Source organism: Gordionus sp. m RMFG-2023, chromosome 2, assembly GCF_954871325.1.
Source record: "Gordionus sp. m RMFG-2023 chromosome 2, tfGorSpeb1-WG-v2, whole genome shotgun sequence".
Classification (NCBI taxonomy): domain Eukaryota; kingdom Metazoa; phylum Nematomorpha; class Gordioida; order Chordodea; family Parachordodidae; genus Gordionus; species Gordionus sp. m RMFG-2023.
This window is the reverse complement of record NC_088776.1, coordinates 53038608-53057083: the sequence shown is the minus strand read 5'-3', so window position 1 is coordinate 53057083 and position 18476 is coordinate 53038608. Positions and strand designations below refer to the sequence as shown.

At 25.4% G+C, this 18476-nt stretch overlaps 1 protein-coding gene across 4 annotated transcripts; it reads left to right on the top strand.

Annotated features, from left to right (window-relative positions):
• Window positions 1-200: 200 nt before the first annotated feature.
• LOC135923496 (N-acyl-phosphatidylethanolamine-hydrolyzing phospholipase D-like) lies at window positions 201-17521 on the top strand. 4 transcript variants are annotated; one of them, XM_065458280.1, is made up of 7 exons: window positions 201-448; window positions 489-762; window positions 802-1032; window positions 1082-1155; window positions 1598-1770; window positions 2839-2953; window positions 17352-17521. In XM_065458280.1, the coding sequence occupies exons 1-7, from the start codon at window positions 272-274 to the stop codon at window positions 17457-17459; spliced, it is 1152 nt and encodes a 383-aa protein (XP_065314352.1). In that variant the 5' UTR covers window positions 201-271; the 3' UTR covers window positions 17460-17521. The 4 variants fall into 4 exon arrangements, with proteins under 4 accessions (XP_065314352.1, XP_065314351.1, XP_065314353.1 ...); XM_065458279.1 differs by having other exon boundaries at window positions 1070-1155; XM_065458281.1 differs by having other exon boundaries at window positions 802-1044; window positions 1097-1155.
• The last annotated feature ends 955 nt before the right edge of the window (window positions 17522-18476 follow it).

The following is an 18476-nucleotide window of genomic DNA, read 5'->3' as shown; positions in this document are numbered from 1 at the left end:
ATAGAAATAGATGATACAACCCTCAGAAATATCAGCTCTTTGGTATCAATCAAATGTGAAAATAATATTGGTAATATTTATGATATTTGATTTTTAATATCCTTTTAAATTTAAATTATTATTTTTACAAATTATGAGTAAAAAATAATATAACGTATTAATGTCATATTGTTTTGACAGTAGACAGGTCCTATTTATGATCGTATTGTAAAATATTAGTAGCAGGGCCAAATGTTGAATTAGCAAAATTTTTATTATTTTTAATTTAAAAATGGAAAGGTTAAAGGAGGAACAGAATGACAATGTTATATCTGCTGATCTTTATCATCCAATGATCCTGGATGAAAGATTCCACAATTCTTGGCTTGTTAATGATTGCCCCAATATAATAGATTTGCTTAAATGGAAGTTATTTGGTAATGATAAAAGTTGTATACCTGATAAAAAGGTATCCATGTTTGATTATCAAATATAACAATTATATCTAGATCTTGGATGAAACATTACCTATAATAATGCCTTATTTTATCAATAATCTAACTGAATTAAGAGATCACCAAGTTGAAGTTACGTGGTTAGGTCATTCCACACTTTTAATATACTTGGATGGAATATTTATTCTTACTGACCCAATATTTAGTGAATATTCTTCTCCTATAGCTCATTTAGGGCCTAAAAGGTACAGAAAAATACCATGTACTGTTGAACAGCTTCCCAATATCCATGCTGTTATAATCAGCCATTCACATTTTGATCATTTAGGTTTATTTTAATATATAATTAAATTAATAATATCTCAAGATCTACCAAGTATTAAAGATTTACACAAAAAATTTGGAATGAATCTTAAATGGTTTGTCCCCAAAAATATGAAGTGTTGGTTGATAGAAAATGCATTCTATTCTGATATCACATATCTACCATTAATCTTTATAAAAAATAAAAGCAATGATTCTAAATCAAAAACATTTTTCACAAATATATATGATATGACTTGGTGGCAAAGAGAGAAATTTTCATTTACATCAAAAGGTAAAATAATAGGTAATGTTTATCAAAAAAATTTTAGACAATTTACAAGAAAATATTCAAATAGAATTTACACTTTTACCTGCTCAACATTGGTGTAAAAGGACTCTGAATGATGAAAATAAAGTTACCTTTAAGTTTTTCTTAATTTTTATATTAACTAAGTAAATTTTAGCGCGTTAAATATTTAATCTTTGTACTATATATTTTATATAAATATTCATAATCATAAATAAGTTATTATAAAATACGAAAGAGTAGATAATTGTTTAGCAAAATTAAGTCCAAAAAACATCTTTGGGGTGGAATATGGTTTCAAAGTATTTATCCCCTGAATGAAACTCGAACCGAACTCAGCTGAAAAAACTATAGTGGGTTCCCCTAATCATCATTTATATTCTTTTTACCTAGCCATAACTTTAAACCAAAGTTTTAAAACACTTTTAATCTCGTTCGGTACAAGACAAAAAAAACTAAAGGGTTTCGATAATTTTTTCCATCCCCATTCTTTCTCCATAAATTTTTTTTAAGAATCTCGTAAATTATATTTCTATAATAATCATTCAAGATGTTATGGGGAAGCTGGGCCATTAAATCTAGGCATCCCTCAAGCCCGGCCTCAAATAAATCCGTTTATTTTGCTGGCGATACCGGTTTTCACGCTCCCTTATTCGAACAAATAAGTCGCCTCATGGGACCTTTCGATTTTTGCGCCATACCTATTGGAGCTTATGAGCCCAGGTTCGTAAAATTCTCTAGTTGCGAATTTTTTATATTTATAAATATGTATATATATATGAGCAGCAATATTTTATTTTTTCAACTTCTAATCCTTTTTTGAGCCCTTTTTTTTAAATTTTAATATCTGACTTAGAAATGTATAATCTATGATGGCACTTGAATCATGGATAAAAAATGGAATCATTTTTGATTTTTTAGAAAATAATTAAATTATTTATATACAATTTATTTTATAACCAAATATATATATCAAAAAAATTAATTAAATATGTATCATATTCATATTGATATAATTTATATTAAATAAATTTGTATTTTAATATTCTTTTGATTAGGCCTTTGTGTATAATATAATAAAAATGATTGATGATATAATTGAAATATTAATAGGGAGTTTAACTATTCATTTTTAATAAATTTAAATGTAGAATAAAACTTTTGTAGCTTTATAGGAAAAATTTTTTTAGGTGGGACCGGACCGCCTGGACTGGACCGACGGTCCTACGGTCCGGTCTCATTTGACTTAACGGTCTATCGGTCCTGTCCCATTTTAGAAAAAAAAGACCAGACTGGACCGTTGCAAACACTAGCTTAAAATCAGATTTTTGAATGTGAAAAAAAAAACTCGCTTAAAAAATGATTTGAGTTGTAAAAATAATACATTGCCGCTAACATATACTCATTTTACAATGGTAACAAAACATCGCATGAAACTTTAAAAGAGTCTTATATTAATAGGTTAAAATATTCCATTTTAATTTTAAAAAATAAACGATAATTGGATATTTTTGTGGGATTACACAATTTGCCGATAATTTTTGGCCTAAAACTTAAAATAAAAGTTTTGGAATCTAACTTTGCCTTAAAAATGAATTTTAAAAAATTGTTGAGCCGGTTTTGAAATGAATTTTTTTTTAAAATTTGGACCATACTTAAGATTAGAAAAAGAAACAAAAATCGAATGCAGTACAACAAGACTCCTTGAGCCTATAAGTTAAATGGTCACTTAATTCCAAAAATAATTTTACAATCTATGTCAATCATTAATTTAATAAATTTATCAAAAAGATGGTTAACAAAATACAATCACGTCAATCCCGAAGAAGCTGTTGAAATTCATAAAATTCTGAAATCACGCCGTTCCTTGGCTATCCACTGGGGAACGTTTGTTATGACGGACGAGGTACAAAGTAGTATATTGATTTGCCCTTATAATGGCATTAAAAAAATTATCATAAAATGTCAGTTCATTTTTTATATAAATAACTTGCGACAAATTTTTTTGCTTGATTCAAATCAGTGAACCGCACTGCAAATTCAAAACTAAATAATGAAAATAATTTAAAATTATTTTTGAAAGTAACTAATTCAATATTTTAACCAGAAAAATTGTTTGCAAGGACTAAATATTTTACTCATAGGTGGCACAAAGTTATGGACATCTAGTGTCTAAACCTCAAGGCTTAGGCAATATTTTTCTTGTTAAAATATTGAGCTAGTCATGTTTAATAATCGGCTAAGTTTAGCCGATTAACAACACTAGAGATCTGATAAACCCTGCCATTTTGGGCAATTTTTTTAAAAATTTTGGGGTCTGGTCAGATAATTTATATACAAAATATCAGACACAGCCTCGCAAATCTCTGATTTTTCATAAAATTTTAACAGAACATCCTGGTTATGAATAATTTTTAAAGTCACTTTTATTGAATCAAAAAAATATCACTTCACAAATCTCCATAAAAATTAATTAATATCAAACAATTCAAATTCCAATTCATAAATATATAACTCATTTCATAAAATCTCCGACTCATTACATAAAAAATCACACACTGAATAAAATATTTTTTTTTCAATAAAAACATATTATCAAAAGAAATCTGATTGACATTTCTTGAAAATAAATAAACATTTTTTATTTTTCTCTTTAATTGAACATTTGCAGCACGCCCACCCTTCAAAAGCCCAGATACCATATAATTATCGTTCTTTTAGGACATTGATCATTTCCTCGTCATTTATCGAATTGTATCTTCAAACATTACTAACTTTTAACTCTTGAATAGTCTTCTTTCGACATGCGAATTATAATAATTAATATAATTTATTTGTTTCATAATACATATAAATATATAAATTTGGATTCAACAATCCTTTACAACTATTTTTTCCTTTTCGTAATTTTCAATTATAAAACAAATAATTGTCCACAACAAAATAAAGGAATATTAATATGGATAAAAAATAATAATGTATAATTATCACTATTAAAACTACATATATGGAATATCATTATATCCTTATAATTATCACTATTAAAACTACATACATGGAATATCATTATATCAATTAAGAAAAATAATATGAACCACAAAAAAAAAATATAAATATATGTCATATTACAAAAATACAAAACTACAACATATTTATATATATAATGTCACCAAAATCATATTTTTTGTTACCAAAAAAAATTTAAAGATGTGCCGATGAATAAAAAAAAATTAAATTTTATAATTATCACTATTAAAACTATAAACAATATCATCACATCACATTCCATCCTTTTTTAAAACTCTTTTATTTTTCATAATTCAACCACAAGGTCAAAGTTTAAAATCTTTTATTGTCCACCAACTTTTTATTTAAAGTTTTTTTTATCACATATTATTTTTAAAAAATTTTATTTTACATTGTTTCACGACAATGTCTCTTTAAATTAAAATATTTTTTCTTTAAAATTAATTTACACAAAAGATTGTATTTCATTGAACTTTCTAATACCATGACACATGGTATTATTCACATGAATTTATTAAAATAAATCTTTTTATTTTATTAATAACAATTTAATTCTTAAATTAAAATAATCTTCTCTGTCGCTTAAGATAAATATTCCATATACTACTACCCTTATGAAAAATTTGGTTATAATATATTATCACTTTTAATTTGGCTTTACTCAAAACCACAATTTCAAATCCATCAAATTGTTTAACACACATGTTTTCTTTCTCGAGTGTACCCTCAGGCCAATATTTATAATAATTTGCTCTAGACATTATTGAAATGCTTGCCCCAGTGACAACATTTCTATATCTTGTCTATCACATTTTATATTTACAAGAGGACATGAACACTGATTACTTTCTCTTTCAATCATTAAAATTTTATTCATTTTCATTAACTGAATTATATTTATTATATTTGAATTAGTGATCTGCATCGGGCCTATTTTCAAGCCCGGCCCAGTGCAACGTTCTAAATGAATTCCTATTTTAAATAAATTCCAATTTAGTGATATTGACATTTATGACTGACATGTTAAGATTTAATATAATTTTTTTTAGTGATATTGACATTTATAACTGACGCGCATATGTTAAATATAATATTTTTAGTGATACTGACATTTATGATTGGTGTAAAGATTAAGTATTATATTTTCTATTGTTATAGATATTTAAGTTAATTTCTGTTTTAAATAGATTCTAATTTAGTGATATTGGCATTTATGACTGACATGTTAAGATCAAATATAATTTTTTGTGATATTGACATTTATGACTGACGTATAAAGATTAAGTATAATATTTTTATTAATACTGACATTTATGACTGACGTGTAAAGATTAAGTATTATATTTTCTATTACATTGATATTTATGGCAAATTTGCTTAATTTGTATTTAAAATTAACTCTTAAAGTTTTATATATTAATTTAAGGTTAAGTTCGAAAATGTCAAAGCTTAATATAGAGATGTGAGTTAAAACAGGATTAGAAATAATATATAAGTTAATAAAAAATTTTAAATAATTTAAATACTTTATTTAAATTGTATATAAAATTTACGCATATATAAAGATTAGAAAAGATATAAAAAAGACATGTTTTATAACGATATGCGACATAAATAAGATATACGATATAAATATCAAATAAGACATGCGTTATAAAGATATGCAATATAAATAAGACATGCGTTATAAAGATTTGCGATGTAAATAAGACATGCGTTATAAAGATATACGATATAAATAAGATTAATTTGCGATTAAAAGATTAATTAAAATTTATTATGCGGTCAAAATGTTCGCGATAATTTTTAAATATATATTCAAATTAAATTTTTTGATGTAACTTAATTTTTTAATTGGCGTGTAATATGCCCATTTATAAATGGTATGGATAATTATATTTGTTTGAAGCATAGTTCAATGCAACTATCTCCACCTCTGTTCCATAAGTTGCATTTTGAGCCATGCCTGTTCTCTCCAAATATTTGTCAACGGGTTCTCCCAAAAACCCCTCCATCTGCTCAACAATATCCTTGCTTCCAGAGTTGTTAAACGCTACTTTTAAAAATAGTGCGCTACCGCTATCGCTATTAGTTAAAAAAAGTAGCGCGCTACCACTATCGCTACCCCCCCCCTCATGAAACATGAAAAAAAAGATTATTTTTTTTTTAATTTTATTTTTTTTTAATTTTTATTTTTAAAAAATTTTTTTTTTTAATTTTAATTTAATAAATTCTTAATAAACGCTTGATTTTTATTTTTTAAATTTATTATAAATAATATTAGATATACACATTTGATTATTTTTATATTTATTAAATAAATTTTATATTATTTTGCATTTCATAAAAGTTGTCTAGTTTGTCATTCCATTTTATAAAAATATATATTTCTCATTTTCAATATAAAAAAACAATAATTAATTTATTCATATTTCAACAAATCACATCCTACACTTATTACTACATTGAAAAATCTTCCTGATGGTGATGATAACGATATAATATTTTCTTTAATATTTTTACTTTATTTTATATCATATAGTAAGATTTCAATCACCACCAACATATCTTCCCATCTCAAATTTGAAAGATCAGACCATTCCACTTCTTGATCAAGGTAAAATATTTTGTTTAATATTTTTATTTTACATTATATTGTAATAGTTCAATCACTAACATATCTTCCCATCTCAAATTTTCAAGATCAGACTATTCAACTTCTTGATCAAGGTATAACTAGAGGTGGGACCAATACCAATATAATATTGGTTTACAATACCAATATAAACCAATATATATTTAAATATTGGTATTGCTTTTACAACCAATACCAATTACCTAAATATATTGGTTTTGATATATTGTTTAAATACAATTTTAACCAATACCAATATTAAAAATAACATAATTATTTGGGTTTATCGTGGATAATTATATCGTGGTATTTTTTTTACTTTCATTGCAAAAACTGATTACATCTGTTATTTCTTCCAAATACTATTGTGATATCGATATTTCTGTTATTTATAATTATAGTTTATTTTTAATATGGAAGTAAATTTTTTACATGATATCTATCAATTTTATCTATTTATTTAGGATATTATAATAAATGAAGACCAAATAGAGTTAATAAATATAGATGCTGTTGATACTAATAATAATAGCGATAAGGAACAAGAAGAATTATCAATATCTAATAAAAGACCAAATTCAGCAAGGGAATTTTATACTACTTGTGATAATAAAAAAAATGCAATTTGTAAAAAATGGAAAAAAAAAATATCACTTCTTAATTTTGGAACCTCATGATTATGGACACATCTTAAATCCATCCACCCAACATTATATAAGAAATGTGAGCAAATAAATATTGGCAGTAAAAAAATTGACAATAAAATCATTTTTACTTAATAATATAAATAATAAAGCTAATTTAAATAATTTAATTATAAACTTTTTCATTCAAAATAATTTAGCCTTTTCAATAGTTGAGGATATCACTTTTAAAAATTTAATAGCATATTGTAACCCTTCACTAACATTAGTTTCTAGAAAAACACTAAAAATAGAAATTATGAAACATTATCATAGTTCTTTTATCAATTTAAAATCTGTACTTTCTAACATTACATCTAAATTTTCCTTAACAATGGACATTTGGTTCTCTCCAAATAAAATACCCTTTATGGGCATAACAATTCATTATATTGATAATGATTTTAAATTAAATAATCATTTATTAGATTTAATTCCTTTTAAATCAGCACATAATTCTATTAATATTTTTAATTCTGTATTAAAAGTAAAATTTGAAATTGATTTTTTTTGCATTACATTAGACAATGCAAGTAATAATTTAGCATTTCTAAAAATTTTAAAACAAAAAGATAATTTTGATAATGTGTGCAAATGCTTTTGCCATATTATACATATGGCTGCATTGGAACCCTTAAATACAACTTTAAAAAAAATAAGAAATTTTTTAAAAATTTTTAAACTTTCTATATCTAAATATAATAAATTCGAAAAAATATATCTTGAAAAAAATCCACACTTAAAATTTCCTCACCCAATTTTGGATATACCAACACGTTGGAATTCAACATACCAAATGCTTGAAAGAGCAATATTGCTCAAACCCTATTTGAAAACCCTATTTGACAACATATACCAATCATTTACAAAATACCAATCAAGAAAATTATATTAGTGCCTTAGCCTGGAATAATATAGAAATATACCGAGAATTTCTGGAACCATTTAATTTTGCTACAGAGATGGCCTCATGTGCTAATACTCCAACAATTTCAACAATTATTCCTTTATATTCCAGTATTTTTGAGCATGTGGAGAGTCATAATAATAATCCTAATGCTATTTTAAAGACAGCTTCTTTAGCTGCCTTAACAAAACTTAATAAATACTATCATTATAATAAACACCTCTTTATTATTTCAACAATGATTGACCCAAGATTTAAACTATCAAGTCATTTATTAAAGCATAATAATATGGAAACTCTTATTGGATATCTTACTAATGAATACAATATTTATAAAATAAATAATAACTATTCAGCGGAACTTACAAATGAAGCACAAAATAACAAAAAATTATCCTTTTATGACAAAATTTATCAGGTGAAACCTCATAATAATAACAACTTAGAAATAAGTAAATACGTAGATGAAGCCACAATTTCCAATGATACAAATCCATTAGATTGGTGAAAATTAAATAAAAATAGATATCCAGTATTATCAAAAATTGCCAGAGATTATCTAGCAATTCCGGCCACCTCATCTAGCTCTGAAAGGGCTTTTTCAGAAGGACGGTATGTTATAACAGACCAACGTTGTTCACTAGATGAGCATACTATACAAGCAGACCTGTGCCTAAAAAGTTGGATGCACATGCAAGAATCTTCTTAAATACATAAAATTCTCTTCTTATATTAAAATTATATCATTCTTTTGCATTATATTTTGTATAAATAGACAGTTATGTTACATTTTTAGTTTACTTATTTTGCTATGTTCTTTGTGATAAATAAAATGGTTCAAAATCAATAATTGTTGATACAAAAAATACATGATTAAATCAAAAAATTTTATATTCACATCACCTAATAAATTCCTAGTTAAAAAAAAGAATTTGAATTCAGTAAAATTTTGAGAGTTGGTTCATAGCCCTGATTTTATGGTATCATGATTTTTTTTTTCCCATGTTTATTTAAAATTAGAAATTAAGGGTTTTATAATCACTATTTCTATACTTTTAATTAGTAATTTGAATTTAAACCAATACCAATATAAACCAATAGTTACCAATATAAACCAATACCAATACAAGAAATAGAAAATATTGTTTAAACCAATACCAATATTTTAGACCCAATACCAATACAATATTTTGTTAATATTGGGTTTTTACTATTGGTTCCCAGCCCTAGGTATAACTATAATATTTTGTTTAATATTTTTATATTATATTGTAATATTTCAATCACCAACATATCTTCCCATCTCAAATTTTCAAGATCAGACTATTCATCTTCTTGATCAAGGTACAATATTTTGCTTAATATTTTTATTTTTTATTATATTGTAATAGTTCAATCACTACCATATCTTCCCATCTCAAATTTTCAAGATCAGACTATTCATCTTCTTGATCAAGTATAATATTTTGTTTAATATTTTTATATTATATAGTTCATTTTTATTTTGACACTTATACTTATTCAAGATATATTTTTTATTTGTTAACTAGTTTTTTAAACAAACTCATAGATAAGGTTTTTGGGGTGTTTTTAATTTTTTAAAAAATTATAGACATCCTTTGTCAAAAAGATATTGCAACCTATGTACACCACAATTTTCATAATGATAATGAAAAATTTAGGTCCATTGATAATATTTGGGAGCCAGGGAATGGTTATAAGTTTCCAGTATCATTAAATATGAGAAATTTAACATTCCAATTTTCATGGCTAAAAAAATATAAGTGGCTTGCCTACTCAGCCATAAAGCAAGGGCTTTTTATAACGCCAAAATATGCTGGTAAAGGTTTACAAAAACTTTTGACATTGGTAAGTACCGGGTATACTAGGTGGAAAGATGCCATAGAAAATTTTAATTCCCATTAACAAAACACATATCTGCAAAATATTAGACAATTTAAAGGCAATATCAAATAATATCAATATCCAAAATCTACAAAAATTGTATAAAGTTACAAATGATAGAAAAAGTATGATAATTATTGATGCTATTATTTGGCTAGGAAAGCAGGGCCTAGCACTAAGGGCACATAGAGTATTCTCTGGTCCCTTAACAACAGTATGTTCCAATAATAACGAAGGAAATTTTAAAGAATTGTTAAAACTATTATGTGATAATAATGAAACTTTACAAATCTTTTTATCAACTCTCCCAAAAATGCGACTTATTTAAGTCCTTCGATACAAAATGAGATTATTTCTATATGCAATAAATTCATTTTAAATGAAATTTCAAGAAAGGTGAAAGCAGCACCTTTTTTTGTGTTTTAGCTGATGAGACATCTGACGTGGCCAATAAATTCGTCATCACAAAGTAACTTATCATATGAACCTTCTAAATCATCAGCATAAAACTCTGAGATTTTTTTAATATCCTCTCGTGTTTCAAGTGTAATCAACAGTATAGACTCAACCGGCAAAAATAAAAGATTTTTAAAATATAATTATGACTAATAAATCTTTCTTTTAATTTAAATAAAAATGTATCAATAAGGGGAATAAAAATGTTTATTTTATAAAAATCCTCAATCGTATATGCATCAATATTTGATCGATTGGATTGTCTAGAGACTACTCTAGGTTTAAAAATTTCAATTCCAAACATATTAGCAATCCTTTACTTTTTAATATATTTCATGAAATTTTTCATCCACATTCTCTCTGATATTTGTTAATATTTCAACAATATGCTTTGCTCTATTCATAATCTCACTTAAATCCAAATCAATTTTTTATAGCATTTTGCTAAAAACATATGTATAAATAAATAAAAAATAAACACATTGAATTAATAGCCTGCAAATGATTTTCGGCATCTGCTGAATCTTTTTCCTTGCTTGATATATAAAATTCTAGTGCTGCAAAGACAACATCATATAGTTCAATAAAGAGTTTCACCGACTCTTGTCTTTCGATGAATATGGTCGGACAAAATCTTTTTAGTTTTTTTTTTGATTTTTTGAGTCAATATCATGATACGTTTGAATAAATAACTCCCTTTTTTGGGTGATATGAAATAGCTGCAATCCAAAGATATTGTTTCTAAATTTTGTAAAATATAATAGCATTATTAAAGATAATACACACTAAACATACATAATATGTTATGAAAACTAATAAATTCTAATTAAATTAAAATATTTTTATGTAAACTGTTCCTGATGTCCCGAATTTCACATGCCTCAGATATCATTAAGTTTAACAATGTGAACTACAGTGAACATAGAGGGCGGTGTTGTAAAGCTCTCTTATCTGACTGCACACCTTTAACATGACCACTCATCGAGGGAGCTCCATCATATCCTTGGCCTCTCATCAAGTTTAAATTTAAATCTAGGCCTTAAAGTGATGATATTATTTCTTTCCCTATAGTCTCCGATTTAGTGTCATGCAATGAGATAAATTGAACAAAGAATTCCTTTATTTTAAATTCTCCTGACTCCAGATGATAAACCTAATGGCTATAGATAGTTGATCTATATTGGCTACGTCAGATGTCTCATCAGCTAAAACACTAAAAAAAGGGGCTGCTTTCACCTTTCTTGAAATTTCATTTAAAATGAATTTATTGCATATAGAATCATTTTGTATCGAAGGACTTAAATAAGTAGCATTTTTGGGTGAGTTAATAAAAAGATTTGTAAAGTTTCATTATTATCACATATTAGTTTTAACAATTCTTTAAAATTTCCTTCGTTATTATTGGAACATACTGTTGTTAAGGGACCAGAGAATACTCTATGTGCCCTTAGTGCTAGGCCCTGCTTTCCTAGCCAAATAATAGCATCAATAATTATCATACTTTTTCTATCATTTGTAACTTTATACAATTTTTGTAGATTTTGGATATTGATATTTTTTTGTTATTTGATATTGCCTTTAAATTGTCTAATATTTCGCATGAATTTATGTGATATGTGTTTTGTTGATGGGAATTAAAATTTTCTATGGCATCTTTCCACCTAGTATACCCGGTACTTACTAATGTCTTAAGTTTTTGTAACCCTTTACCAACATATTTTGGCGAGAAAATAACGCACACCTTACAAAAAGCCCCTTGCTTTATGGCTGAGTAGGCAAGCCACTTATATTTTTTTAGCCATGAAAATTGGAATGTTAAATTTCTCATATTTAATGATACTGGAAACTTATAACCATTCCCTTGCTCCTAAATATTATCAATGGACCTTAATTTTTCATTATCATTATGAAAATTGTGGTGTACATAGGTTACAATATCTTTTTTACAAAGGATGTCTATAATTCTTTAAAATTAAAATTTCAATATGAACTGTTTTAAATATAATAAACCCAATGATCTTATTTCTTATAGCACTAATCAAAAACACTCCAAAAACCTTATCTATGAGTTTGTTTAAAAAACTAGTTAACAAATAAAAAATATATATTGAATAAGTATAAGTGTCAAAATAAAAATGAACTATATAATATAAAAATATTAAACAAAATATTATACCTTGATAAAGAAATGGAATAGTCTGATCTTTCAAATTTGAGATGGGAAGATATGTTGGTGATTGAACTATTACAATATAATATAAAATAATTAAACAAAATATTATAGTTATACCTTGATCAAGAAGATGAATAATCTGATCTTGAAAATTTGAGATGGGAAGATATATTGGTGATTGAATTACAATATAATAAAAAATAAAAATATTAAGCAAAATATTATACCTTAATCAAGAAGATGAATAGTCTGATCTTGAAAATTTGAGATGGGAAGATATTTTAGTGATTGAACTATTACAATATAATGTAAAATAAAAATATGAAACAAAATATTATACCTTGATCAAGAAGTGGAATAGTCTGATCTTTCAAATTTGAGATGGGAAGATATGTTGGTGATTGAACTCTTACTATATGATATAAAATTAACTAAAAATATTAAAGAAAATATTATACCGTTATCATCACCATCAGGAAGATTTTCTAATGTAGTAATAGGTGTAGGATGTGATTTGTTGAAATATGAATAAATTAATGATTGTTTTTTCATATTGAAAATGAGAAATATATATTTTTATAAAATGGAATATGACAAACTAGACAACTTTTATGAAATTCAAAATTATATAAAATTTATTTAATAAATCAAAAATAATCAAATGTGTATATCTATTATTATTTATAATAAATTTTAAAAAAATAATAATTTTCATGGGGGGGGGGGGGGGGGTGAACCCCCAAACTCCCCATGCCTACGTCACTGACTCATTTCATAAAATCTCCGACTCATTCCATAAAAAATCACACACTGAATAAAATATTATTTTTCAATAAAAACATATTATCAAAATAATAATAATCTGATTTTTTCTCTTTAATTGAACATTTGCAACAGATACATTATTTTAATTTCAAGCTTATATGTTGATTAATATTATTTGAAAATAAATTTATAATATTGTTTTTTCTTTGTATTTTAAAAGCTGTTCTAACTAAAATACTAAATCTATAAATAATATAGTAAATTCACAAAATAAATTAACAATTAATTTTTTAATATGAAAAAATATACAAATGCGCAGAACAGATTACAAACACAATTCATTTATAAAACGTGTTGGAGAGATATAATAGCCCTGATTGACGTTGGGGAAAAAAAATTTAACGAACTTACCTTGAATTCATAGTGGCGCGATTGCGATCGCGATTTAACAGCTGATTGATTTTTAAAATCTGTTTATGAGATCAATTATTCCTTATTAAAATCATTATTCCTTAGATTATTATTAAAATTTGAATTAAAGATAAAATAAATATTAACAAATAAAAATTGATCTCATAAACAGATTTTAAAAATCAATCAGCTGTTTAATCGCAATCGCGCCACTATGAATTCAATGTTAAACAGACTTTTCGTGGGCCGGGCAGCTTGTTTAAAAATTTTTAGCGGGCCGAGCTTTGCAGATCTCTATTTTAAATACTAAATTAAAGTATTTTGTATTTATTACTATTTCAGAATAAATCAAATACTTTTTTATTTTGAATTCCTATGAGCTCGACCCAACTTGAAAATTTGCACTTTTATTAATTAATCCCTTATACATATTAGATTAAAAGATGCCAATTTGATTTTATAATAATTTCCCGTTATAAATTTTTTAATTTAAAGGCGCATACCTTTAGCTATATAAATAAATTTAAATAAAACTACTAGCTTAACTATATCCAATGAAAATTAAAAATAATTTTGATATATATTTATTTTATTATTAATTTAATGAACCTTTATTTACTACTATATCAGTTGAGTAGGAGCTAGAAGGTGAGTTGCTATTTATAGATTTTTGCCAAATCATATCTCTGTTGATCTTCTCGACATTAATCAACGTTTGGCACAAATCTTTATAATGTTCTCGGGATAACATTATCATATCCCTATATTTTGGGAATAATATGTCGAAATTTGGTGGAATATATCTATTTGAAATTAATCCACCATTATTTCCCTACATCTTTGCGACAACTGGTTAAGCTGCGAGTTTAATTGGATGCTAAAAAAACAAACTCAATGTTTTGTGATAACACAATATAACTTTGTGAATAGTGGGTTTTAAATCAACCTCAAATTCATCACTTTCAATTTTAAAAGAGGTCAGAGCTACTTTTTTCCCGTTATGATAATATCTTCCAGGTATACTCCTGTCATTTTTCAATCCTGCAATAGATTATCCATATATCGTTGGAAAATAGTCGGCACACTAAAATGGCCGAAAGGCATACATTGATATCGAAAAACTCAATATGGGTTTATATAGTTAGGTATTCGCTCTCTTTTATTGGTAGCTGCAAATAAGCATCTTTTAAATCTATGGCAGTAAATTTTAACTCGAAGGATTTATGAATAAAGAAGAAAAACCAACTACTTTAATTGGCAAAAGTGATTAATCATACATTTTAATTAATAAGAGTGGTGGAATGAATAATGGTAATCAAGTAAAAAAACAATATTGAATCAATAAATATAACTAAGTACTCCAATGCAGCCTTTTTAATTCTAGATCATCTGATCCATCAATCTCCCATCAAGGTATGATTCGAACTTACACTCTTGTGCCAATCTTTTAAGCCGACCTGCAAAACTCAGCATGCTCTTTATATTCGAATAAACTTAATCCTAGAATTAAACAAAGTTGAAGTGTGTTTAAACACTGCCTTACCAATTTCAACTATTTCATCATAATTAAGTTCCTTCAAGATTCTTGGATATATAAATGACCTCATCTCTGCCAAATTACTAATCCCCAAGTACGCAAATAATTTCTTGGTTTCTTTATTTATTAATATCACTCTTATCTACAACACATCTATTCTATATATTCAATAGAGTCTTGAAAATTGTTTTTTCTTGTAGATTATCTTGCAAATATACTAAATCAGTAACTTTATTGGATTATCTTACAAACATAATAATACTGTGGCAAATTTTTATTAAATAATAAAACCAAATATATTTTTCCTCTCTTAAAAATTTATATCTTTTTTTTCGAAACAAAAAACAATAATAAAAAATTAATTCTTTTCGCGATAATAAAAATAATCAATATATTACTAAAAATAATCGCAACAAAAATTCGTAAACAAAATCGAAAAATAAAAATATACGACCTTATCCACGTCGCGTATAAATAATAATAAAAAGAAACATATAATTCTTCTAGATGTAAGAAAGAGTTTTGTTTATCAAATTTTACTTGAGTTATATTTATTGATTCAAAATTGTTTTTACTTGATTACCATAATTCGTTTCACTTAAAATATTCATTTCACCACTCTTATTAATTAAAATGTTTGATTCATCACTTTTACCAATAGTTTGTTTTTCTTCTTTATTCATAAAATCCTTCGGGTTGAAATTTAGTGTCATAGATTTAGAAGATGCTTATTTGCAGCTACCAATAAAAGAGAGCTCAAAGGAATAACTCACTATATCAACCCATATTGGGAATTTTCGATATCAATGTATGTCTTTCGGCCTTTCAAGTTCGCCAACTATTTTCCAGCGATATATGGATATTACAGGACTGCAAAATGATAACCTAGACTAGACGATAATATCTTAACAGGAAAAAATGGATGCTATTCGAATAATACAATTGCAATCTTTTATAAGACTTTATCACGAGAGAATTTTACCACATTTACACAGTACAGCCGCTCGACAGCATAAGTTTACAAGCATTGGTGTTGGTCTGATAGGGAAAAATATTTATTTAATAAAATAAAGCAGCTTTTGTCAACAAACTATTCCTTATTCGTCAAACTTAAGAAATATGGTATATGGCGTCTAGTTTCTATAAATAAAATAAAATTTTAAAAAATTCAACATATAATTGATAAATTTAAGATATATTTTAAAAAAATTCCAAGGCCCGACCTAGCCCGAATAAAAAAAACATACACAATAACTTGATCATATTTTTTATAAATAATCATAATAAATAAATATTGATATTATTATTGATATCTGCAATTTTAAAAAAAATTATTTCTCAATATTATCTCCCCCCCCCCCTTATGAATTATTACTGTTCCCATTCTCGTTGAATATTTGTTTATATAATAGCGGTCTGGCAATGATGAAAATTATGAATTCGAAAATTTACCTTTTTATTATTTTCTTCAATGATTGTGTTTGCATCAAACTTTTTTTTTATACTTAAAATGATAAAAAAAAATTAACGATTTATGAATTTTTTTTAGTACATAATTTTATCGAAAAGTTATTCGAATGCCTTTTCGAGAATTTAATTGAGAGGCTCATGTTTTTATCACATTATAAAAAGATGAATAAATATCTTCTATAATGCTGGTGATACTTGCATTTCTTCTATTAAAAATATTATAATGATTTATATAATAATATATAATTGAGAAAAAAATTTTATAAATCATTTTATTTAAAAAATAAAATATATTTACATCTTCCATTATTTTTATATTTTATATCGTGATTCAGTTTTATTTAGAGCCTCGCGATCGGCTTGAAGAAATCAAGAAGCAACTAAAAATGTCACCGGACGAATTTTTTACATTAAAACATGGTGAAACTAAAATTCTCGATTGAAAATTAGAAGATTATATTCTAAATAATAACAGGATATTATATTTAATTTAAAAATTATATTAATTATATTAATTATAGAGAATTTAATTTTAATCACATGCCAATCACTACATAGATATATATATTCATTCAAATATAGATATTTATAATTTAAATAAAGAATTGTTATTGAACAAAACATTTATAGATATCACTATTCGTAAAGTATAAATATCTAAAAAAATTGAAACTCATTATTGTTTTGCCCAAATAATTTTCCAATTATTATACTAATAAACAAGTAGTAACGAAATTTTATTAAAAGTTACAGCGTTAAAGGCGTATGAAATTTTGTTTTTAATGGTGTTAATTGAGTGGAGTAACGTCACTCGTTATTTGAAGATAACGATACTTGTTTGGATGACCTTAGATATAGGGGTTATACATTATTTTATCATAAAATAATTAAGTGCTAAACGTTCCTATTTATCGGTTCAAGATTTTGAAAAATAATTATTGTTACAACTAAATTATTTTAATAAAATAATTATAAACTTATTTAGTAAATTTTTATTCATTATATTAATAAATGTATTTTTACGTAATATCTTGTAAATATGTATTATCTGCTATATCATTTTAATTTCGAAAAAATAATCTATTGTGTTTTTTTGAAAAGTAATGACATTTTTTTATTTCGGGCAGAAACGAAAAATTAACGATGTTACATTTTAAATTGAGCTTATAGCACTGCTATTTATGTAATATATTTATTTAAAGTCACCTATGCCCATTTAAATATTTAAGCTAATGAACCTCGAACCAACCCAATTTTTCTTTAGAACGCAATTGCAAAAATTTTTTTATGATTGATTTCTAAAAAAAATAAAGATAGTAGGTTACGTCCAAACTAGACTTTTTGTCGTTACTCCTAATACATTAAGGCACAGCTGTCCTAACTTGGTTACCGCTTTTTTCAAAATTTTTTACCATTAAAACCTTTATAGATGTTATAAAATAAATTTTACTTTTTTACAA

Coding starts and splice junctions, on each gene's coding strand:
- LOC135923496 (XM_065458279.1), top strand. CDS start 272: ATGGAAAGGTTAAAGGAGGAACAGAATGACAATGTTATATCTGCTGAT. Junction 449..488: donor GTTGTATACCTGATAAAAAG/GTATCCATGTTT, acceptor AATTATATCTAG/ATCTTGGATGAAACATTACC. Junction 1,033..1,069: donor ATTTTCATTTACATCAAAAG/GTAAAATAATAG, acceptor AAAAAATTTTAG/ACAATTTACAAGAAAATATT.